The 25,600-nt window shown below is 42.9% G+C and overlaps 1 protein-coding gene across 1 annotated transcript; it reads left to right on the forward strand.

Annotated features, from left to right (window-relative positions):
• Positions 1-1,112: 1,112 nt before the first annotated feature.
• On the forward strand, positions 1,113-25,124 carry LOC104331158 (fructose-1,6-bisphosphatase isozyme 2). The gene is made up of 7 exons (XM_009936437.2): positions 1,113-1,394; positions 4,060-4,222; positions 5,161-5,253; positions 10,880-11,020; positions 12,218-12,355; positions 21,041-21,160; positions 24,386-25,124. The coding sequence occupies exons 1-7, from the start codon at positions 1,222-1,224 to the stop codon at positions 24,578-24,580; spliced, it is 1,023 nt and encodes a 340-aa protein (XP_009934739.1). The 5' UTR covers positions 1,113-1,221; the 3' UTR covers positions 24,581-25,124.
• Positions 25,125-25,600: the final 476 nt, after the last annotated feature.

Consider the following 25,600-nt stretch of genomic DNA (forward strand, 5'->3'; position numbering starts at 1 on the left):
ACTCAATAAAACTTCTCTTCTTTAACTCCAGATTTTCATGTTTTGCTTGTCGGCTTTCCAGATCTTCTGCTTAATAAAAAAAGAGTGCTAATAAAAAGTAAAATGAAGGCTACAATGTATAATTGTTCTTACTGCCTTATGTGAGTGGGAAGACAGTGGTGTAACTAAAATCCACAAATCCAGTGCTCCAGATAACATGTACCTAGTTCACTGACATTTCTGCCTACCTTCACATTAGCATCATATGATCCAGGTATATTGCTTGTAAGGAGTCACCGGCAGTACAATTGCAAATTTGGGCATACCTATATTTACATGGTGCACTGCAATAACAAAGCCAACGCAGAATTTCATTTTGTGAGTTATGACACAGACTTGCTTAAATCGGATAAGCTTCATTTGTAAATTATTGAAGAGATAATTACTTCACAACCAGTCAAGCCCCAGCTCACCAGTCCTTCTCATTCTTGCAAGCCCTATAATATTACAAGTGGCCCAGACTAGGAATGAAGTCATTAAAACAGGATTGCAGCAAACCAGCCAGTGACATAAAACATCTTTCATAAATACATGTCTAGATGCACCCTGTGCCTCCTGTTGATTCCCCCGGGACGAGCTGTACACCTTCAAAACCCTCCTCTATGTATTTGGCTGAAAGGAGGTGAGCAAGCAGTGACCGAGGCGATATGGGAAGGGACTGTCGCCGTCCGGAGTCAGAGCATGGTGGGTGCTCTGCCACGGGGCACTACAGCATGCGTGGTTACGGACACTCGATGTCTTCATTTCTGGTGCCTTGCAAATGCTGCACTTTGCCTTGGCCACGCCAAGCTCATTGCTGAGCGGCAGCTCCAGGAAAGCAGTTTCCATCTAGGCAGCCAGTGAGAGTTTGCATTATAAGCAGTCTAACGCACAATTAAAATATATTGCTGGATCTGCACATCACTAATTTCGGTGTGTGGGGAGGGCAGCCGAGCAGTGGTTGCTCTGCTGTAAGTCCTTCTGTCTCAGGCTCCTTACACATCTCCTGGAAGAGCTGTGGAGCCAGCCGGGGGTGAGGTTATTCTGAGCACTCAATCACATGGTCTCAGAAACATGTTAATAAACTGACCGGCAACGCAGTCAACAGCTTTGCCTCAAAATAAAACAGCTACCCAGGATCTCAGCGCAGCAAGAAAGTGCCTCGTCCAGCCGAGAAGACAGGAACTCTAGTACCCAGCAAAAATGTCTGACAAAAGCCCCTTTGAAACGGATATGCTGACGCTCACGCGATTCGTTATGGAGAAGGGACGACGCGTTAAAGGAGCGACAGGGGAGCTGACACAGCTGCTCAACTCCATGCTGACTGCCATAAAGGCCATTTCCTCTGCAGTCAGAAAGGCAGGCCTTGCCCACATGTGAGTTCGACCTAGCGATGCGGGGAGGAAGAGGAGGGAGAGACAGCTGCTTGCACAGCAAGGCTGGGGAGTGGGCAGGGATTCATAAATGCATTGGAAGTGTCTTTCTTCTAAGACAAGTGACTGTAGGCATGAGGCCAGAGCCTGGATTATCAAGAGTGGGAAGTGGGAGATCTCTCTTTCTGAAGCATTGTAATACTGGGTGTAAGACAGACATTTAGACTAACTGCTGTTCTGTACTATTTTACTCTAAAAACAGAAGTTAGAACTTCAATGCACGGCTTGTCTGATTATCCCTTGTAAATATTGATCTATTTCTAAATCTACTGTGAATTTGCAGAATACCACACCATGATATTTTTAATGCAGAATGTCACACCGTGATATTTTATGCTAGTGTCCAAGGTGCTTACCTGTGAAAATTAGGGCTTGGCTTGGGAAGCTGATGTTCTGCTTGACTGAAGTATAGGTAATGGTCAACGCAACAGCCCTGTGAGAAACACCATACGCTGCCATGCATGAGTGCATTTCCCCTTCCTTCCTCAAGCAGTATCAGTGGTACAGGTAGGGAGTTTTAAAAGGCCCTATGTGAAAAACAAACAACAGTTTGTCATCTAGTGGTTTAGCAAATGGACTAAAGAACTGACTTGGCAAAGCCTGGAATAAACCAAGCTGTTCCTCACACAGCCAGGTGAAACAGACATCAGTGCCATTGTTTTAATGGTGATCTATCTGAAACAGTTCAGATAGCTGGAACATACTAATAAAATTGTGCATTTAAAATATACAGGGTTTGTTATGTATTGAAATATAAGCTTCTGTACATGTCTATGTACATATGCATACATGCATAAAAAAGACAGAGAATATATTTGCGTAAGCAAGACAATATCTGTAATTTGTTCTTCCCCCTCCCACCCTCCCCCATCCCCCCCCACGGTAACGCTAAAATGTATGACACTGGGGGTTTTTGTGCTTATGTTGACTATATTTGGTCAAAGTCCTGAATGATCTTTGCAAATCACCAATTCAATGTGTCAGTACTGTCACCTTCACTTTGCAGGTGTGGACCATAATATGTAGAGAGGACAGGAGATGCACTCACAGTTAACAGCAACCTTAGGCTCCTATGCCCTAACTGTTAAACTGTACTTTGTCTGTGTACTCACTAGGGGAAGCTGAGCTGTTTTGCCTCCCTGACTTAGAGAACAGTTGCTTTTATCTTATTTTTATCTTCCAATATGCAGCCTCTGAACTATTTAGTAAGTAGGGAGAATCTTTTCTTGATAGACTAGAGATGGAATATCCACCTAGACTACAGGACATATGGCTACTGTGCTAGATGAATCTTCCCTTCAGAAGGAAAACATCCATTATGTTAAGGAGGAAATGTCTCTTTTTATAAACAAAGGTTTCAGGTGACAATCCAGCAGTGTCTGAAGCATCCAAACACTCAAATGAGTAACTTGCACCATCAAAATTACTGCAATCATCCATGAAATTTCAGAAATTCCCACGGCAAAATTTCAACCATGGAGACTGGCTTGCATCCATCTGCATTTGTGAAGTTAGAAAGCTCTGATTTTCCTAACCTTTCCCTCCAAATAGGAGACTGTGAAATGACTTCTTTAATGTTAAAGAGCTCTGCATGAGTTTTTAACAAATTTGCCGTTCAAAAGTAAAGGAGGACTTTTTCCATAGACTTGAGATGGAAATGTACCTGAAAACACAGTAACTGGAGAATGGGTGCTTAGCACTCCCTGAAAATCATGGTCTTTTATCTCAAACTTGGCACTCCCAAACAGAGTGCCCAAAACACTCCATAGATCTAAAAAGCTCAGGCAGCTTTGAGCTTTGAGTGAGACAGAAGACCCATCCTGCCCCTAACTAAGAAGTGCTGCTGACCAGCATCCTAGGGACTAGTTAGTTACCCCTTTCCCCTTCCTTATTTTTTTCTTTTTCCATAATGAATAAATATGCTGTACCTATTCTCTGTACGATTCCTCATACTTCTAAGATGCCCAGACCATGCACTTTAGATCTAAGCTGTACTTCCTCAACTGGAAGTCTCAGAAATAAGCATACTACTATATACTACATTGTTCGTATATTGCTAAAATCAGGACTGGGAATGGAAGCATCGTACTAACTCAGGCAAGGACCACTGAATAAAATAGATCTTGATCCTGCGATACAGTTCAAGAAGGGAAATTATCTGGGGGTCTCTTTAAATCTTCTGATTTGGGGCTGGCTGAGGAATGAGTGGACGTGGGTTGAAGGACCATCACGGAGCTCTGAGCGGCCAGCGGCAGAAAATAATGCAGATGCTAGCTGCCTCTTCTCCTTCCTCAAAGCTGCTGCCAGCTGCTTCGTGGGGCTGCTAGGGAAGCCTGGCACCCACCGGCCGGGATGTGGGCTCTGCCTCTGGCCTGGAGATCATACATGCAGGAGCAAAAAGACCCAAAATGATGCCATCGCCCTTTCCTTGTCATGCATACTTTTATTTTCTAGCAGCAGCAACCGTCTCCGGATGCAGGTTAGCAGTTTAATCTAAAGGTTAGAGTTGTGAGAAGATGAGAGGAAAGGGTCACCATAACTTGTTTTTTCTGAAAAATCTGTAACGTTGGCCTCCCTCAGGTTTCTTGGTATTTTTACTTTTCTGTAGGTTTGGTATAGCTGGCACTGTGAACGTGACCGGTGACGAAGTGAAGAAGCTGGACGTATTATCCAACTCCCTGGTGATTAATATGCTCCAGTCCTCCTACAGCACCTGCGTCCTGGTCACGGAGGAGAACAAGGAGGCCATCGTGACCCCGAAAGACAAGCGGGTCCGTGCAGCTCCTGCCTGGAGCGGGGAGGTGGGGGGTGGTGGGTGGTGTGACTGTCTTGGGTAGCAGCAGGTGGCACTCTTGGTTCGAGCATGAAACCTGGCCACAGAAACGGCCCTTTCAGGGGGAATTCGGGAAATCTGCACAATTACCGCACTGTTTTGGTTAGTAACTGTGGTGGATGACATGGTTTCAACAGCTAAAGGAGCTGTGGAGGGTAAAATTATTGTTAAAGTTTTGTGAAGGGGGAGAATAATTATGTTGGAACTTGTTAACACAGCCCAGATCCCAGGTGCAAGTGTACTATTACATTCCCTGACCACCTGTGTGAAGGTTTTGGATTGCATTAATATTTAGGCAAGATAAAACGAGATGGGAGGCTGGCAGAACTGGGTTTTATGTTACATGTCCAGAGGAAACACCTGACTGCTTCATCAGGCTTCCCCCAGGAGGGGATCCTATTGCAGCAAGATACTGCTTACGCTGATATAACCTACCCTTTCACCAAGATGTTTTCTTTCTGCCTTCTTACCCTCAAACCTCATATCACAGGCAAACCCTTTCGTCTGGAATGAAACATAACAAAACAAAATACATTTAGTCAAGGAAGATGCTGACTTCCAGAATGAGTCACTCCTTTTGCTTTCAAGTGATTTCTTGCATTGTTTGGCTGCAGAGGACTGCTCCTTTCTATCACTGGATTTTTGTGCTGTCTAAGCAGAAATGTGCCCTCTCTTACTTCTCTGTCAGGCCCTGCAAGGAGTGAGTGTTATGCTGCAGGGCCAGCTGGGTCAGCAGTGCAGCCTTCTCTGACAAGATGGTCAGGCATGCTTGGAGGGCTAAACGCAGTCATTAAAACAGGGGTTCTCTCAAGTAAAAGGAAATAGTAGTGCAAGACTACATATAATTTAATGCTTCCCTTGCCACTTCTGTTTTAGGGTAAATACGTGGTGTGCTTTGACCCCCTTGATGGCTCATCCAATATAGACTGCCTGGCACCGATAGGAACGATATTTGCTATCTACAAAAAGGTAAGAGGATGAACGAAGCATACATGGCACGATTCACATGGTGAAAGCAAAACGTCTTGGTGTATCAGCTTGGTTAGTTTCTTTCCTAGGTCCTTTAAGTGTCTTTGGGATCAACAGAGCCTTGGAAGGAGTAGAACAGATAAAACTTCAGATACACCAGTGCTAAAATGCTGCCTGAATTCCCAGAAAGGTGACACTCAGCCCCACGAAACTGTTAGGTGGCAGCACTTCCCTCTGGCTCCAGACACATATGCACTGAAATAAAACCCTCTCACCACCAGGCAGCTGGTTAGCTCCTTCAGCGATGCTTTACTCGCTGCAGGAGAGCTGAGGGGTGTCACGGTGCCCAAGAATCACAGTTTTGTCTTCGTCGGTACTGACTGCGAGAGGCTGGCGGTCACCGCCTGGACCAGATCACGGTTAGCAGTGTGGTGGTCTCCCAGTGTGAGCTGCTGCGGCCGTCACGGATGGGGCTTTACAAGCATGCTAACAATGGAGGCCACCTGAGGCTGAAGGAAGCAGTCACCTACAGCTGCCAGGGCCCGGCCAGCTTGTCTGCTCCCATGGGACTGCACAGAACAGCAACTGCACAGCCGATTAACAAACATTAAGAGTTAGAGTCATGCCAAGTCTTGTGATTTGATTGCTAATCTTCAGCAGTTGGTGTTTTTCTTAAAGCCTGAGCTCACAGTCATATGACTACAGAAGACCCTCAGCCATTACTGTTGTGAAGCAACATTTACAGTACTTGTGACTGCAAAGGAGTCTTTGCAGACTCAGACGCTACACTTCAAACACATGAAGATATGTTTTTAAAGTCCACTCTCATCTTTTAACTCAATTTTCAACTGGCTAGTCTTTGTTTTTTTACATTTCTGGTAGGCAATATGCTAATCAAAACTTTTGAGAATATGCATCTGCTAGTAAACCAAATAGTTACACACAATCTAAACAGGGTTATGGCACAAGCCAAATGCTGCCATATGGCTGTCCACACTGTTAACTGTTAGTGCAAACTCCTATCGCAGATGCAGCCCAGGCCAGACAACACTGAGATGATGCCTGGCTGTGGCTTGTGGAAAGAGCAGCCCAGGGATTAGCTCCAGTACCATCTACCACTTTGCCTTCCACAGGGAAGAGAGCTTAGCTGCATGGATGCAATCCATGCCATGTGCCCTTATGCAAAGGGACCCCCATTCTTTTCATTTATCTCTCTAAATATAGCCTAAAAGCCTACAGCATCTCCTGACATTTACAGTAGGCAATAGCTGAGTTGTCCAGAATTCTTTAAGGTGGTAAGCATCATCTTAAAAATACTAAACATTAGCTTTCTCTTTAGAAATCTTATGGTAAGTTACTCTGCATAACTGTAAAGGCAAGTCCTCAGTGTGGTTAATATAGTTTTTAGCAGGCTGAAATAGAGATTACAGTTCTCTACCATCTTTAAGTCATCTATTGATGTGTGTAAAGACTATGCGCTGCCCAGTCTTCCCTAGGATTCTGCTTCAAAATAGAAATGTTTCCCAAAGAACTCCTGTCATTCCCAAATGCTCAAGTTTTCAATTAATTTTCTAATCCTTCCATAGTTGTTGTTTTCCTAACATATATTAACATATTTGTTATAATATACTTCTTCTAAGTTACTGGTTTTCATGTGGGTGGATATGCTTCCACACTTCATAAAAAGAAAATTACTTTGATTTGTACAAATGCTTCATATCCCAGTGAAAATCCTGCTGCTAAGATGAAACAGTTTGTCATTTACAACAGCAATGTATCAATTTTCCCTGGAAAGTTAGAAACAATGTTGAATTTACAGACTTCCACTTGCACAATTCTATTAAAATGCTAATTCCAAAGTACATGTCATTTATGCACTTTCCTCTCAGACAAGACAATTTCATAGCAACACTATTAACTTCAAACACTGTTAAGTTCAAACCCTTTAAAATACTGAAATAACAAGAAGTGCTTTATTGATTGTTACTGAAGAATACTGTGAAAGCAATAAAAGTGAGATGTTTATCCCAGTGGATAAGTATCAGTTCAGAAAGAAAATATAATTTCAACTCATTTAAGGTTCATGAACATAATTTTGGAAAAGCTAGAACAACTGTAGTTCCAAAGGATGATCCTTAGCACCTGTCTGTTATTTGGAACCTTCCAATTCTTGGATGATTGTGTGATTGATTTTCCACCATGTCAGCACTTTGACTTCATTTCCAAAGGCACACCCTCCAGAACTGAAATATTTGCCTCATTTTAGGAAAAAAAGATAATCAGCAGTTTTCTACAAAGGCCAGATTTGGCCAATACATTTCAAACCTGAAAATGGTTCTCTGGCTGCTCCCAATCCAGAGCCACCACCGCGGTGGCAGGTACCATTGCCTCCTGCCAGAAAAGCACTGCATCAGTTTCTTAGAGAGAACCACTGGGAAATAAATGCCATCTTACGTTTATTTAATTTTCCACCTGTCTTTTGATTCCTGAAACACAGATGGTATTGTTAAAAAGACCAGACACGTCATAAAAGTGGGGCTGAGGGAGGAGCCTTGCTCAATCAGCAGAAGCCAGAGCAAGGTATAAGACCTTGACAGTTCCTGCTGCTGAGGGGCTCTAAGCTGCTGGAGTGTCAGAGTGAGGTGGCAGTTAGCATTTTTTGCTTGGGTTCTTCCCAATTTTTCATGCCACTGAGATGAATCTACAACTTCCAATTCACACGTGCTGTGAAACTGCTGCTTTGCTTCATTCTGGTTTTCATTTGTAACTTTGCCCTGTGCCTCAGATGTATTTTATCTCCCTCCCTTCATTGCCATAAGGATGATGTCCTCTCCATGTGATCCTTCACAGAAAAGGTGTAAGAATCCAGGGCAAATGCAAAGGCTTCTCACGGAACACATATGGATACAAATGGAGACCTGGAAACCAAGTCCTTCCAGAGCTGCTCCCAGTGCTGATGAGAACTCACTCATGTGATGTGGGCAAATCACACATGCAAAAAGTTTTTGAACTCACTGAGGGTACCCCTATAGCCAGACTCTGTGGACCTTGTTTCATCTCCTTCACACCAACAACAAGCCAAAGTGACTGTCAACACTTGCCTGAGCTCCTCTGCAGTCCCTCTGCCTATTTCAGCATTTTGCATAAAGACCCCTAAAGAGATTCTGCTACCACCATCAAAACACAATAGAAAGGAAATCCACCAGAAAGAAGTGAAAATATTCAGCAGCTATCAGAGTCTACTGGCCTGCTTCAGTCCCTGGGTTTTTTCACAATACATGGTACTTGGCAGGAGAAAACTCTTGCAGTCCTAACAACAAAATACTAGCTGATCTCTAGCTTTTTTTACATTCTGACAAGCTCTGTGAAATGTTTGCTTGAGACTGAGCTTTCTTCCTTTCTTTTGGAAGCTGGCTTTTTAAAAGACAGTTGTGTATAAGGATGGAAAACCAAGTGAATTCTGCCCAATTGTCCATATCCTAAGGGAAGGGTTCCTCTGTTTTTTTCAGAGTAGTCAACAAATCTGTGGTTTCTCAGCCCTGTAAACATAGAAAATGCATTAAAGAGATAGGACTGAAAAGCTCGTATCAGAAATATATATCTTAAGTCAATATCGTACCAGCACCTACATATACTTTATACATACCACGTTCCATAAAGCAAATTTATTTTATGTATTTATAGAAAATTAGTTTTTATTTAATGAGGAAAGCATACAAAAAGCTAAGACTAGCAACTAGCTGTCTAAATGTATGTTTAATTCTGCATTTAGTGTTGCAAATAATTAGTCTACTATAGACAATCATTACTTTTGATGTTGAGGTCTATGTGCCATGGGGATATATGTTTGAAAGGGAAGATACTATCTAGGGTGTACTAGTTGGTTCTGTAAAAGATTGTTTAGCAAAGGATTAGCCACTAATAGTCAATATTCAAAGCTTTGGAACATACAAACAGGGGTTTTAACTAGTCTTCCTTCATTATGTGCATTATAACCTCTCTGAATACGCAGCTCGACACAGAGTAATTCGAAGGGACTGCGTACTAGATGCATTTTTACATCCTATATTTCAGCTCCCTTGAAGAGCTTGTTGGCAACTAGATTTTTTTCCCCAGAAGAGCTTGGCAAAATAGTAATAAGAAAAAGTTTTGAGCAAAATACAGCTAAAAACTGTAAGTGAAAGTAACTTAAGCAACAAAATATTTCAGCTGAAAATGAAAACATTTGATGTGGAATTACTGTCTTCCTATGCCATGAAATATGTGGGTTTGGTGTCCCACATCTCAGTTTTTCTCTAGATGTTGGCATACAACAATGAATGGGATCTGCGGGTTACTCTTAGCTTTCCACCTTACTAGAACCCTGATGGGCACCCTAAGAACTCCTTGCCATGGGGCACAGCAGAGAATTTTGCTGTTTGTTGGAGGAGAGGTGTTTTCCTTTGGAAAATATCCATGGATGGCATTCTTGATCTTTTAAAAAATTTATTCCATATTCATCAAATATCCTATACAAAATCATCTCAGTTGATTTTTTTTTTTTTAACCAGACATTTTGGGCTAGACCTGCTATTTCTATGTAGCTGCTACACAATCTGATTAAGCGCATGCAATCACTGAGAAATTGTCTGATTTTGGAACAATAAAATGCTAAACCAGGGCCTGAAGAAAAGGTTTGATGGGATTCTGATTTTAATTCCTTGTGAACCCCCATCAAAACACCTGCAGAAGACCCACACAACTGACCAGCTTTTAGAGAAACATTAATATCAAGCATTCCCTACCCATATTGTAGTCCCAGGAGGTGAAGGCTGGGGCCAGCTTTGCAGAGTACGCCTGGTGGTTCTCCTTTCTTACGCCACCAGTCAACTCTTGTAAGCCGCGGCTGAGGCACACCCCCAAAACTGGCTTGAAATATTTGCACCAGGTCTGCTTGGGCTACTGTTGTTCAGTGATAACCAAAGTGCCAAATCAAAATACGAGTACTGGAAATTAATTAAAAGCCTGAAGTAAAATACCACACGGATGTTCTATGTAGACTTATATATGCACACACGCACATATTACGTAGGCAAAAGCATATGTTATTCTACGTATAGTATGAACATTTGTATCACTTCAGTTACCCATCTCTGCTCCAGCAGAGACCAAAGCACGACCTTGGTTCCATCATGTTGCACCATCTACCCTTTTATTCTGCCTTACTGGAAGCAATCTGTCTGTAATGTTAATTGCTGCATTCACCTCACAGTTATTTGCTCTGGGGGGTGTCACTATGATAGCTTGCGTTTACATTTACAGGAAATTAGTACCTCTGTTCTGTCTCAGATTTCTGATGATCTTGAGTTAATAAAACTGGCTGTAATGCTAAGGTATCAGCTTTGCTGCAGGTACCGTATTGATTGCATGACATGTATAAAATAACAACCTCTCAATGTCCTGTCCCAGCACGCACAAGTACTCGTACCAAACTTTCCCTGAACTAGTGGGAACAATCTCTGTCTTGGTTATTTCAAAGGCCTGTGTAGACACAAAAAAAGAAATTTACCCCACGTTACTATTGAACTGTTGTTTTTATTTTTTTTATAAGAATTTAACCTTCAGTCCAATGATAATTTTTCCTCAGGAAACAAGCGACGAGCCCTCTGAAAAAGATGCTTTGCAGCCTGGACGCAATATTGTTGCTGCAGGCTATGCCTTGTATGGCAGTGCTACGCTGGTGGCCCTCTCCACAGGGCAAGGAGTGGACTGCTTCATGCTTGATCCGGTACAGTCATGGTGTTAATCACATTGCCACTGTCTTTTAGAGCTTTCTATGCTTGGGTTTAAGCATTTTTGTTACTCCTTGTCTCTGTAATCCTGGCAATCTACGTGATTCTTTTTTTCACACACATCCTGGAGCATTCCACCTCCACCTTACAAGTATTTAATAATACATGAGTATGTTGGGTGCAATACCTCTGTTTGTTTTTTCTACTCAGTGAAAGAGTTTAAGTTAAATAGCATTTGAAACACTGTTCATTCAAACCAGATTGCTGGTGTGCACAAACACTTAAGAAAATTTACTCCAAATGGTGACTTTGCCTCCACTTAAAGAACTCCTGCTTGTCTCTTGTTCTTGCTTTTTCTGTCTGTAGAAGAACCTCAGCAAGTTCAGTGTTTAGCCTGGGGCAAGGACCGTTTTTTGATACAGTTCATGCAGAGTGATGTCTCATTTCCTGAGCGCAATTTAGTTTTATGGCTAAGTCCTCTAAGTTGCATACTGAACAATTTGCAAAAGCACAACCACACCCACACAGTCAGACACGTGCTGCCCGTTGGTGCCCAGCCCGGAGCCCAACAAGTGTTACTGGAGGAATGCAGGAAGGAGACCACTCATTTCAGAAACCAGCTTTAGGTGTGGGCAATAACATAGGTGCTTTTTTTGATGAAAGGATGCATTATTATCAAAGCTTCATTTAACCTTTATAAGTAGACTCATTCCAAGTGGGAAGAACTGGAATCTGAACTGCTCTGGTTAGAGACAGAGGAAGAGAAGGTGGAGCTGCAGTCAACACATGGGGGTAGCTGACCACATCCACTTTAAGATATTTAGACAAGACAGGCAAGAAGAGTTCAAAAATCATAAGGCAGTGTAATTTATTAATTTGTAACCTTATGATTTGTGTAAAGAGATTCACAATCCATCTGCTTTCAGGGCTGATTGGTGTTCTTTTGATATGCCAACTATTACAGCTGAAATGCTTTTTGTTTTAGAGCACAAATGTGATGAGTTTTAATGAACTTAACACAGATTCTGTGCTTTCTGCTCTGTTTGAAATACTGTAAAGTTATACACAAGACTGGTGCTGAAAGGACCAAGCTGTGCTAATGTTTCTGCCATCTCTACTGTGATAACTGTTACAGAAAGTCCACAAAATTTTCTGTTGCTTGCTAATAGCTGATCCATCCTGTTCTTCTGTAGGGTCTTGGTGAATTTATTTTGGTGGACAGGGATGTTAAAATCAAGAAGAAAGGGAAGATATACAGTCTCAATGAAGGTTATGCGAAGTATTTTGAGCCTGCAATGACAGAATATTTACAAAAGAAGAAATTCCCTGAGGTAAGGAAATAGTAGCACTCCACCCAATGTGCTGTGCACTAGCAAGCACTGCATTCGACACAGTCCGGGCTGGTGGGAAAGGATTTGAAAGCCTCGCTGAGTTCAGCTCCATGTAACCCTTTTGTGCCATCAGGTGCATTTTGGGTATGCATCTCCTGTTTTTTTCTGGTGCCCTGTCATCGTTTATAATTTAGACTTCAGTAAGTAAATTCATAGCTTGTTTGTCACTGTGTGGAGGAACATGTGCTGCACTTGAAGAACCAGGTTTTTCAACAAAGCTCTGAAACTGTGCCAGCAAAATGTGGGCGTACCCTTGTTTTCTAGCTTATCTGAATATGTAGCTCAGTCATATTTGCAGCTGGGCATTTGGGGCTAGATTCCATGTACTGCCCAGAAGGTGCTTGCAGTGATCTGGGCAGCATCACCTTCTCCTTCCTGTACACACCTGCATCTGAGAAATGCCCTATCACTCTTGCACTGCCTACTTGCATCACATGGAGCACAAACCAACCTGCAGGTTAAAAAAAAAATCCCAAACAACCACCAGTGTGAGGCACAATTTCACTACATTCTGTTGTTAAGAGGATTATACTGCGTCCCTCAAAGAGATAAAGCCGAGAACATATCATGTCTGATGAACTTCGTCGTGGCGACACACAGCTCTGCATGCCCTCTAGTCAATGCTAGGAGCACACAAGCTCTCAGTGTGGAAAGCTGGAAGCTCTCTAGAAAGTGTGGCTATGTGACCAGTACGCCATAACGAAATCTGGTGATGTGGAACAGCTCGGGACTGTATTTGGCAAGGAAATTGGTTTTAATGCTCTTCCTGTTAAAAAAAAGGCCATAGGATAATTTTTTAAGCTATTAGTTGTTGAGAATACTTATACAGGGCTCAGGAAAATTAATGTATCTAGTAGAAAACTTCAGAGTGATGTATAAGGGAAAGGTAATGAGTAAGAGTTTAAACCATAGCCCTGTTAGAAGCTCCTTCTGACCTGAAAATTTGAATTTACAACATTGGATATAGCTGCAATTCTGACTTCTCACCAAAATTTCTTTTCCATATTACCCAGATTGTAGCTCCAGAAAATATCACATCACAACATTTAAAATATATTCATATTGAACATTGGAGGTTATTTTGAAACTTCAAAGTCTGCTTTCAGTCCAGCTGTGAGAGAAGCAGAAGCCCACAACACAACTTTTGTACTTCCTCAAAACTAATCCAGCTGGGAAAGAGGAGATCTGTGCTTCTGATTCTGACCAGCTTGTGCTGAGCTATGTATTCAGTGTAACACACTAACGCTGGATTTATGAATTCATGTTTTTGCAAACCACCCAACTGTTGTTTAAAGTAAAACTCATAAATAACTAGTCAACCCCAGGCAACTATAAAAAGACTGAGGAGGTTTCAAACTCTGTGGAAAGGCCAGACAGAGATACTTCACCACAGGCTCAGTGAGGACAGGTCTGTCATGTGATTCACTAAATCCTTAGGTTAGGACATACAGGAAAAACCTCATTTGCAAACACTACTATCTCAAATCAGTGGTTCATTTGAGGAAAGCCTACTGAAAGTGTTGCTACACTATTGCAACAGAAGTTGGCAGAAGGTGTTTTTGCTACTTTAAAGCACGCAGCACAGTAGTGCATGGGTTATTTGGGGCAGGGGAAGCCTCCTCAAGGGTGCTGAGCAAGCACGTTGCTTTGCTGCTCTGAGATGCAGGGCTGTCTACGTGAGAGGGGCCAAGGCACCAATGTTATGGGCACAAAGCACAAGGAAGTGCCCTGCCTGTCTGAAAGCTTATTATGAACCTGAGTTTTGGAAACAGCAAAACTCAGTTCCTTGGTTTAAAAAGGACATTCTACTTGCATTGTGGGAGGACAAAAGAGAGAAGGTGTTGCCACTCTTCCGTAGCATGAAATCTGATTCCTGGCATCATCTATAAGCCTCACCAACTACAGCTACACTGGTGATGCTCCTATGTTCCCTGCAGCACCCACATGGAGCATTGCACAGCTTTGGTCTTTGTCTCCCGCTTCAGCACACAGAAGCTCAGTGGAGGTTATCTGCTGGATAGCCCTTGCCCGTGACTTGAGGAGGAGCTGACATGTGGGGCATGGGGGATGCCTCCTTACTCAGGCAGACCACTCTCACCCTGAGGCCTTCTGGCCACTAGAAGCCAAGAGACTAGGCATTAATTTCAACTGCTTGTCACTTTCTTATCCCTTTTTTTCCCTTGATCGTACCTCTGTTTCCTCCTTCCTGTGGTTCTTGGTGAACAAGCTGTTCAGATGACTCTACAACATTTCCACAGAAAACTGAAAAATTAAAAATAAAACAGGCAAAATAGAATGTTGCCCACAACATGTCTCATGTTCTGTATCACTGTTGTTTGTGACCAAATGTTAAAAATCAACCTTTTATGTGAAGAGGAGAGATTTTCCCTTACTAACAACAGCGTCCCAGATCAGACAGTTTGGACTACAAAAGCATGTAGACCCTCAAAGTTTATTGTGTACCACCAGTCACCTAAGGCATCAATTCTGAATTAAAAGCACTGGAAAAGCGCTGCTGTTCTGCAGGTCAGCAGCAAACCTCCTACCATTGCCATGCAGATCTTAGTGGGAAACATTTGTTGGACACCTCTCTTCTGGAACAAGCGTCCAGAGTAAAGCCAATTTTTTTTAAGCATCACAAAATCTCCTGCTGCTTAAACAGCTTGAAGAGCAAGCTGCTGTTTGCAAGATTGCCTGTAATGCAACATGTTTATTCCAGTCTGCACTGTATAATGGGCACTGCAAGGCGAGAAACTGTTTCTGCACAAATTTCACTCTATCTCCTTCCCAAAGTTGGTTCTGTCTCCAGTAATGCTTGCAGGGCTCTAGCCCTAGTTCACTGATGGTAGAACTCAGAAACACGCTGTAGGCATTGTCATACTTTGCTATTCCACTATTGCTATTACTATTGATATTTTTATCTTCGCTTCCTATGGCCACAAGAGAAGTTGAGTATCATTGCAGCTTGTTGATTGAGAGCCATGCAATGGAGACTCCCTGGTTGAGGGTTTGTCTTAGCAATGTCATCAAAAACTTATCATCAACAGCCCATTTCAGCATGAAGCATTCTTCTGCCAGCCAGCCCAGCTGTGCCTGAGTGACATAAAAAAGCTAATAAAAACACTGTGCTTTTGTCACCACATCTGTACGTGGACTGAAGGATGCAGGGTGTTGCTGCTGTAGTCTGTAGAAAACAATTTTTTCCCTCCACCCTCCCAGCCATTATAGTTCTGCAAGAAACACATGGTCTTTTTCTGCTGTGGAGGAACATATCTGTCAGAAATCTGTAGAATAAAGAAGTATAAAAGTGACTTCCATCACATTGTGAAGGAAAAAGATCACAGGACTTGTCCGTTACAAGCCATTTTTGTTCCTCCAGTTTAAGCAAAGAAGAGCAGCAGAAAGGGTGAAACTAAGAGCAACCACAAGTTTACTCAAACGCTATGGACACTGACTAAGGGAACATCAAGGTTCTCCAACTCTTTCATCAGCACCAGCCGAACAGGTGAAGTGCCCAATGGGCAAACACACAGCTTGGCATTACTCAGAACTCAGGATGAATCTCCTTAGCATTCATGCTCTGTTATTTTGTCTAAAAAGAAAGCCTGGGCAATATGCCAACACATGTGCAGCACCTATTAACTTTCTCATCTGTAAGAAAAATGCATGAGTGACCAAACTGGAGAAACAAGAAGTAGCATTTCTAGTAACTCAAAAGGACTATTTATTCCTCCCATGCAGGTAGCTGAATGCTAAGGGAAGTGAAAATTTTATTTCAGTCTGTGGTTCAAATGATAGCTGTACCAGAATGGAGGAATTTCTCTTCTGTATTTTTCTCAGCACAGTCTCAGCACTGTGTTCCTAGCAGGTGAATTTCTATCAGGGTAAGAAGGAAGTAAAATTGTCAGTGGCATCTCATTAACTTCATGTAACACTGCCCATGTACATAGAAGTTGTGTAAATGACCTGCACACGAATAGGAAATCCAGCACATCCCAAAAATATCTGACGATTTGTACACAGATGGCTCAGCTGTGCACCTCATGGTCAGTAAACTTCATACATGTGGGCTGCACGCTTCTTATTTGATAATGTCATAGAAGCAGTCCTCAGCAGCATATTATGGTCAATATGCTATGACTTCTCTTGACATTTGACAAATTTTTCTTAAGACTTGCTTCATCACCTGAAACCACGAAAGAGAGCTCTTCCTTTGATAGTATTCTTACAGGTAATTTCACACTGTACCCACATCTTTCCGTGAAAATTGTCTTTCCTTAAACTGCAGACTTGCTTTGGTCTCTTTAACACTGCTTAAGTTATTTTCTTCTGACCTCAGATTTTTACAGTTGCAAAGTCACAAGTGCAAAGAGCTGTGAGACGGAGAAGCTATCATTTGAAGTCTAAATATGTAATTATTTGAGGGTAAGCCGTGAAAAACAAGGGATCAAATAGGTAAAAGTATTGTTCAGTTGTATTTGGAAGTAATAGGGCCACGTTTAAACAAAACTAAATATTAAAGCTCCAGGCTGTGTCTTAGCTGTCATGTCTTTCATAGCATGAGAATCTCTTCCCATTCTAAAGAAGAGTAAATATCAAAACTTCACAGTTGCATAGAACAGTTTGAAAAAGTGATTTCAAAACAGAATGAAGTTTTCCTCTATCCAAGTTTTTCCTCCCACTTGTGGATTTTTTTCTCCCAGCTAACCTCATGATTTTGCTGAGAAGGGTGACTAACTTGTGACGTCTGAAGACTTGCAGCTGGCATTGCTGAACAAGTTCTCTATGTATTTCTCTGGAACTAGTATCAGCACAAGGCAAGCTTTGTAGAAAGCACTAAGATCATAGAATCACAGAATCAAAGAATAGTTTGGGTTGGAAGGGACCTCAAAGCTCATCTAGTTCCAACCCCCATGCCGTGGTCCAGGGACACTTTCCACTGGACCAGGTTGCTCAGAGCCCAACCCAGCCTGGCCTTGAACACTTCCAGGGATGCAGCACCCATAACTTCTGTGGGCAACCTGAGCCAGCACCTCACCACCCTCATAGTAAAGAATTTCTTTCTTGTATCTAGTTTAAATCTACCCTCTTTCAGTTTAAAGCCATTACCCCTTGTCCTATCACTCCATGCCCTTGTCAAAAGTCCCTCTCCAGCTTTCTTGTAGGCCCCCTTCAGGTACTGGAAGACTGCAATAATGTCTCCCTGGAGCCTTCTCTTCTGCAGGCTGAACAACCCCAGCTCTCTCAGCCTTTCCTCAAAGGACAGGTGTTCCATACCTGGCATAATTTTTGTGGCCCTCCTTTGGACCCACTCCAACAGGTCCATGTCCTTCTTGTGCTGAGGGCTCCAGAGCTGTACACAGGACTCCAGGTGGGGTCACAGCAGAGCACAGTATCACAGAATCACAGAATGGTAGGGGTTGGAAGGGACCTCTGTGGGTCGTCTAGTCCAACCCTCCTGCCGAAGCAGGGTCACCTACAGAAGGCTGCACAGGACCTTGTCCAGGCGGGTCTTGAATATCTCCAGAGAAGGAGACTCCACAACCTCCCTGGGCAGCTTGTTCCAGTGCTCCGTCACCCTCAGAGGGAAGAAGTTCTTCCTCATGTTCAGACAGAAGTTCCTGTGCTTCAGTTTGTGCCCATTGCCCCTTGTCCTGTCGCTGGGCACCACTGAAAAGAGTTTGGCCCCATCCTCCTGAAACCACCCTTCAGATATTTATAAGCATTTATTAGGTCCCCTTGCAGCCTTCTCTTCTTCAGGCTGAACAGCCCAGCTCCCTCAGCCTCTCCTCATAGGAGAGATGTTCCAGTCACCTCACCATCCTTGTAGCCCTCCGCTGGACACTTTCCAGTAGCTCCTCATCTTTCTTGAGCTGCGGAGCCCAGAACTGGACACAGTACTCCAGATGGGGCCTCACTAGGGCAGAGTAGAGGGGAAGGAGAACCTCCCTCGACCTGCTGGCCACACTCCTCCTAATGCATCCTAGGATCCGATTAGCTTTCTTGGCAGCCATGGCACACTGCTGGCTCATGGTCAACCTGTTGTCCACCAGGACACCCAGGTCCCTCTCCGCAGAGTTGCTCTCCAGCAGGTCCGCCCCAAGCCTGTACTGATGCATGGGGTTGTTCCTGCCCGGGTGCAGGACCCTGCACTTGCCCTTGTTGAACTTCATCAGGTTCCTCTCTGCCCAACTTTCCAGCCTGTCCAGGTCAAGCTGAATGGCAGCACAGCCTTCTGGTGTATCTACCACTCCTCCCAGTTTGGTGTCATCAGCAAACTTGCTGAGGGTACATTCTAACTCTTCATCCAGGTTGTTGATGAAGAAGTTGAACTAGACTGGGCCCAGTACTGACCCCTGAGGAACACCACTAGTTACCGGCCTTCAACTAGACTCATCACCGCTGATGACAACCCTCTGAGTTCTGCCATTCAGCCAGTTCTCAATCTACCTCACCAACCACTCATGCAGCCCACACTTCCTGAGCTTCCCTAGGAGGATGTTATGGGAGACAGTGTCGAAAGCCTTGCTGAGACAGAGTCGAAAGCCTTGCTTGTAGAGGGGCAGAATCAGCTCCCTCATCCCGCTGGCCATGCTACTCTTGATGCAGCCCAGGATTGGCTGCCTGAGCCAGAGCACACTGCTGGCTCCTGTCCAGCTTTTCACCTACAAGTACCCTCAAGCCCTTCTCCTCAGGGCTGCTCTCAATCCATTCTCAGCCTGTATTTGTTCTTGGGGTTGCCCTGACCCATGTGAAGGACATTGCACTTGGCCTTGTTGAACTTCATGAGGTTCGCACAGGCCCACTCCTCAAGCCTGTCAAGGTCCCTCTGGATGGCATCCCTTCCCTCAAGCTTGTCATCGGGATGACACCACACAGTTTGGTGTCATCGGCAGTCTTACTGAAGGTGTGCTCAGTCCCAGTGCCCATGTCACCAACAAAGATGTTAAACAGCACCTGTCCCAGTACTGACCCCTGAGGAATGGAACTTGTCACTGGTCTCCACATGGACACTGAGCCATTCACCTCAGCTCTCTGTGACCGTCCAGACGATTTCTTATCCACTGTGTGGACCATTCATCATATCCATGTCTCTCCAATTTAGAGACAAGGATGTCAAGTGGGACAGTGACAAATGCTTTGCACAAGTCAAGGTAGATGACATCAGTTGCTCTTCCCTTATCCATCAATGCTGTAATCCTGCTGTAGAAGGCCACCAGATTTGTCAGGCACAATTTGCCCTCAGTGAAGCCATGTTGGTTGTCACCAGTTACCTCCTTATTTTCCACGCGCCTTAGCATGGTTTCCAGGAGGTTCTGCTCCATGGTCTTGCTGGGCACAGAGGTGAGACTGACTGGCCTGTAGTTCCCAAGGTCTTCCTTTTTACCCTTTCTAAAAATGAGGGTTATATTTCCCCTTTTCCAGTTGGTGGGAACTTCACCAGGCTGCCATGACTTCTCAAATATGATAGATAGAGGCTTAGTAATTTCATCCGCCACCTCCTTCAGTACCCATGATCTTTTATTAGACAACTGATCCTGACAGAAGAAACAGGAGAGGTCTTTTAAAACTCTCAGCACTGCAATACACAAATATGTATGTGTATTAAATTTGCATGAAGTTCCAGTCTCTAGTAATTTCCTGGGGAGGTGCAAATTCCTCCTCTGCTTATTGAAGACAGAGTGAGAGACATCAAAAGACCAACAAATTTCCTGGCATAGTAGCTTTCAAAAACTTTCCTTCAGTTTAGATTTGTATTGTGTATCTCCCCTTCATAAAAGTATGGTGATGCGTCACTTCTCAGGTGGAGCTTCATCAGTATATACAAGTTGTATGTGCAAGATGCTTTGCTTGTCTTCTGTATTTCCCACCTTAATATTTTTCTGACCAGCAATAGGATACCGATATGAATACTTCCCTGATTGCTCTTACTACAATGACCTCTCCTTCAACAACATTAATTTCTAAACTGAGAGCAAGGAAAACTAAATTCATTAATATATTGTTGTCTCCCAAACCAAGCTGGAGAATCACAGAATCACAAAATGTTCAGGGTTGGAAGGGACCTCTGTGGGTCATCTAGTCCAGCCCGCCTGCCAAAGCAGGGTCAGCTACAGCAGGCTGCACAGGCCCCTTGAATGAATGCTATGACCAATTTCACAGCCTGACAAATAAGCTAGAAGGAAAAAGTGAGAGTCCTCTGGGAACCATCTGGACATGTAGTGAAAAGTGATATCCCTTCTCATCCCCTGGCTTAGGAACCAGTGAAGGATCAGTAATCAAATGGGTACCTTGTTCTTATAATGTGAAGAAATTTTCACTCACTGTTGGCAGCCCTTGCTTTTTCACAGGCTGGGTGTTGATACCAAATGGTGAACTCAAATTACAGGCTCTCTGGTTTCCGCACTGTGAATGAAGCTCTTTAAAGTGTTTATTTTAGAACCCCACGGACAGTCACTATGTCTTCCAAAAGGCTAAGCTCCAAGCTGGTTTAGCTATTTAGGGTGTCCATAAGCAGCCATTGATTTAAGCATCTTTGATTCCTGTTTTATAACAAAACTATACTTTGCTGTGCCACTAGCTATCTAGCCTGGTAGATGTAATGGTTTACTCTATGTTTTTCAGGATGGCAGTTCTCCCTATGGTGCCAGGTACGTGGGCTCCATGGTAGCTGATGTTCACCGTACATTGATGTATGGTGGGATCTTCATGTATCCTGCTAATCAGAAGAGTCCTAAAGGAAAGGTAAATTGTTTGATCTACTCTCTGGTAAGCTAAGTCAACCTAATACCTCTGATTTTCCTGGGGGTATAAAGGAATAGTTGAGCTGTATAAACAGACAATAATTTTCCACCTCTGCAGAAAATTATAAACAGATATGAGGGTCAGCAACTGAATTTAGGCAGTAAATCTAAGCAATTGCCAATTTAAGCCAGAAATCTTCCTGTGTGCTTTTATATTACAAACTACTCAAATGGTTTTCACTGCAACCAAGGGCTTTATTCATTTTTCTAAAGAGAAACATTTCAGTACCACAGAAATCTGTTGAGATACCTGTGCACAGCTGGAAGACACAACATGGGCCTAAGGAAGACTTCTGCACTCTATACTGGCAATTAGAGTCCAGGTGGGGTACACTGAACTCCAGGCAGGGTTCCGTCCAATCTTAGACAACTGAGTTTGCCTGCATACTGTTTCCAAAGGGTACTCAGCTTACTATCATCAGTCCTGCAAACACAAGCTTCTACTAACTGATCCAAAACTCTGTCAGTTGAAGGTGAGTTTCATGAATATTGAGATCAGTATTCTGGGAAAAGATGATCTCCCGTTTGGACACCTGTACAAAACACACTGTGACTTCATGCAGCGCAATGCAATGCAGTGAGCCCCTGAACCTCCTGGGCCATGTACCAGCGTCAACCTCAACTTTTCTCCTGCAGCATCAGACATCCTTATTATCAAACTTCTAAACAAATACGTTTTAAAAATGTTATGGTTATACAGCTGATCTGTGGACCACAAGTAACCTGCAGGTCATCCTTAGGAAAACATTGGCGCAATGCGTAATAGAATGATTACGGTGTTCTGACTCCAAGACCTTCTTCTTTCCCGGTCAATATCATACTGAAAACCTTCTATCCAAATGTTTTTGTGTCCTTGGCTGGTGTGTGCAGGAATCTTCCCTCGTAACACTTCTTGCCCCATCTCCCACACTGGTGTCAGAACGTCCTGAAGTCTACAGTTCTTTAGAGACAGAGGGCTGCTGGTTGCGTTCCGGTGAGCATGTATTTATGACAATACCATAAGATCCCAGTGGTTTGCAAAATGAGGAGAATGGGAAAAGAAGTCTCTTCAGAATACACAACAGAAAATATCTGCATGTTTGTCCAGGCAAATTTGATTTAAATATTTCATACAGCATCCCAGGAAAAAACAAAACAAAACAAAACAAACCCACCAAAAAACCCCATCAGGCAGTGTGGATCTGTTTGTGTATCAGAAAAAGAGAGAAAAAAAGAATTTGCTGCGTGTGAGAAGTGCATTTGCTGACTGGCCTCTTCAAAGTAAACTTCTTGTTTTGAAATCTGTGTTAAACCATTGTTAAAGACAAAAGATGAGAAGCAGGACAAAAGAACCAATCTACAAAGTACTTTTATAATTTTATATAGATCAATATTTCCACACGAGTTATCTTGCATTGACTATTGGATTGATCTGGCTTGCAAAGCCATGTTAGAGAGAGTAATGAAAGAAGCAAAACTGCACTCTCAGTATGAATAAGTCTTCTTTTTTTCCTTCTCAGAGTGCAGATATATACGGTTCTTTTCACGTAAACCTCTTCTTGCTGGAGAGAAAATGCCTTTGTGGCAGGTGCCCTTATCATCACCCCCCTGAAAGACAGTCTATGCACTTGGACAGAAAGCTGAGAGGAACCAAATATCACTGCAATTGATCCAAAGGCTTTAGAGCAAATGTAAATGACATGCATGTAGGCCCTGGCATATAGACCTCCTTCTTTAAGTTAAAGAAAGACTGAGAACAAAACACTCAGTAGCAGTGCAGAACCAGTCAAGAAATAGATCCTCTTTTCAAATCATGTTAAACAGTATTTTGTATGAACTTAAGGCTTATAGTTCTCTATTAGGTGAAAAATGTTAAACATACCTGAAGACAAAGCCCATCTGAAGACCCCTCAGTGCAATTGCACGACTACCTGAAGAAAGACTGCTTTCCTTAAGCCATGTAGTCACAGTTAAGCAACAACAAACTCCATACACTGTTCCACAGTGGTACCCCTGCTGTTTTCTGGCTCATGATCTTCCAAAAGTTGTCCATGCACTGAGGAGAACAACGAAAGCTATTGGTCCTATATTGCCTGTCTGATGGAGCCCTTGTACCAGAAGTAGCACTTCAGTGGGCTTTAAAAATAAGAATGAAGGTAATATGTGCCATTTAAGTTTGTGATATATCATGGTTTTCTTACAAACAGTGTGATAAAGGAATGATAGGTAGTAAAGTCCTGTGTCTGACCAATTTCTTTGTCTCCATATACAGCTGCATTCTGTCATGCTTCGTTTTCCCCAGAAAACGTTCTGTGTTTTGCACATATGTAAAACCGTTTAAAACTAATATTTACTAACATTGTTGTACATGAGCACTTCATAGACCATCAAAGACTCAACTAAGCCTAAAGAAATAATGTCTGTTAAAGAATAACCAGCTATCATCTACGTCCTTTCAAACACAGAAACTTTTGGCTTATGTCCCAAATAAATTTGCCTTCCACCAGAACACAAGCACCCCAGAGGTAACAATTTTAAATATGTGAACAGGTATCAGGGTCCAAACCAAAAGTGCCTCCATAACAAAAGGGAAAATCTGCTTTTAATTATTTCTGCATTTACTTCTGAAAACAGAGCCACTGTTTGGATGAGTTCAGGCCACTAATATCTGTTCACATTTCTGAAGAGCAGCCATCAAGTCCTAAAATTTGAAACCGGAGCATCAAGTTTCAAACTCCAAAATGTCCTGACCAAACACAACATGATTACCCCAAGCTTTGAGGTAAAACATAAAGCCTATACATGAGCAGGGATTTTGGCTTTTCTTTCCCAGTGCTGTTAACTTAGATGGCTTGACTGTTTTGCTGATGTCTGTGTGCCTGAAAGCTACTTTTGGCATTTTTGACAAAATACAGCTTCCCTGGTGCTGCACGTCAGTGCATCAGCTTGGAAACACTGGTGGTAACGCTTGGATGCAGGGTCAGTAGACTCTTTCTTAAAACAGAAGTTGTGAAGGGATGTGAGGAGGAGCAGAAAGAAGGAAGGGCTGACAGAGAGACATTGCTACTTAGGTCAATTCATATTTGGTACAAAATTTTCCAAAATCTCAAAAGGAAGGTTGGGTTCTGGTAATTTCTTTGGTGTAATTTGCCCTAAAGGCAATCACGTGTTCCCTTTTCCTTTCCAGCTCCGACTTCTCTATGAATGCAACCCTATGGCTTTCATCATTGAGCAGGCAGGCGGGATGGCAACTACAGGGACGGAGGCAGTGTTGGATGTGAAACCTGAGAGTATTCACCAGAGAGTCCCTCTTATCCTTGGTTCTCCAGACGACGTGCAAGAATACCTTGCTTGTGTCCAGAAACACCAGAAGAGCAGCTAAAGGCTTTTCCACACTAGTTCTTGCTCATCTGTCTTCAGTCTACAGGAAAAGCCACAGCTTTCAAGATGGTGGACTCTTGCAATTAGCACCCATCTCTCAGTGAAAATACCACTTCATAATAACAACAAAAATAGTGAGGGTGGCTGATGGGAAAAACACAAATTTAATTTCTCATAGCAGACAAATGTAAAAATCTTTTAAATCTGATTTATGTAGTGCAAATGTAGAGACAGAGGCCTGATTATTAAGCAGAAGCAACTTACTTTATATAATATTAAGAAAAAGAAGTAGATTGTGTTAGTATCCCCATTTGATCTGAAGATAGATGCCTGACACTATATGGTTGGCATTGTTTGAGACAGGATTTTCACATCAACACCCCCAATGCCATTATCTGGACTTTCTGGCAGATGTTTTGTTGCAGGTGCTTTTTATCTTGACAGCCCTGAGAAGACCAAAGTCTCATTCTGCCTGAAACAGTGTTTCTAAGCTCCAAATTATATCTTCCTTGGGTAATTAATAAAGATCAAAAGGCTGCAACGTTGCCAGGGTATTTCAATTCTTTTGAGAACAGGAAAATGCCTTGTGTTATTTACAGACAGGTAACCTTCAATGGCACAAATTACAATCAATCATTGCTATGGATGTGACACTCAAATCATGCCTGTTCCCTGCTTATCCATTGTCCTCTGCAACAGAAGATTTGCCACAAAGCCACAGTTACACCTCTGTTTTCTTTTACTTTGAAAGGTTCTCATTTCAGGTTGAAGCCTGTCCTTTTATATACGTGGTACTGCGGTTCCCAGCCACCTCCAGCACGCACCCCCCACCTTGCTGGAGCCCTAGTACCACATCTCAGACCCGGCACTGCCGGAGGAGATCAGGAATCAGCTCTGAAACTAGCAGGCATTCATTGACCTGTGAGAGCAAAAGTTATTAACTAGAGGAAATGTGTCATCACGTTAAGTGACAAGGGTGTGAAAACTGGGGTTTAAGTCACTTTAAGTATTAGACATCCTG

This window comes from Opisthocomus hoazin, chromosome Z (assembly GCF_030867145.1).
Source record: "Opisthocomus hoazin isolate bOpiHoa1 chromosome Z, bOpiHoa1.hap1, whole genome shotgun sequence".
NCBI lineage: Eukaryota > Metazoa > Chordata > Aves > Opisthocomiformes > Opisthocomidae > Opisthocomus > Opisthocomus hoazin.

Bases quoted from the DNA above. Each gene is read 5' to 3' on its own strand.
- LOC104331158 (XM_009936437.2), top strand. From the start codon at position 1,222: ATGTCTGACAAAAGCCCCTTTGAAACGGATATGCTGACGCTCACGCGA. The intron at 4,223-5,160 runs GTCCGTGCAGCT...CTTCTGTTTTAG, and splicing joins TGACCCCGAAAGACAAGCGG to GGTAAATACGTGGTGTGCTT. The intron at 12,356-21,040 runs GTAAGGAAATAG...TATGTTTTTCAG, and splicing joins AAAAGAAGAAATTCCCTGAG to GATGGCAGTTCTCCCTATGG.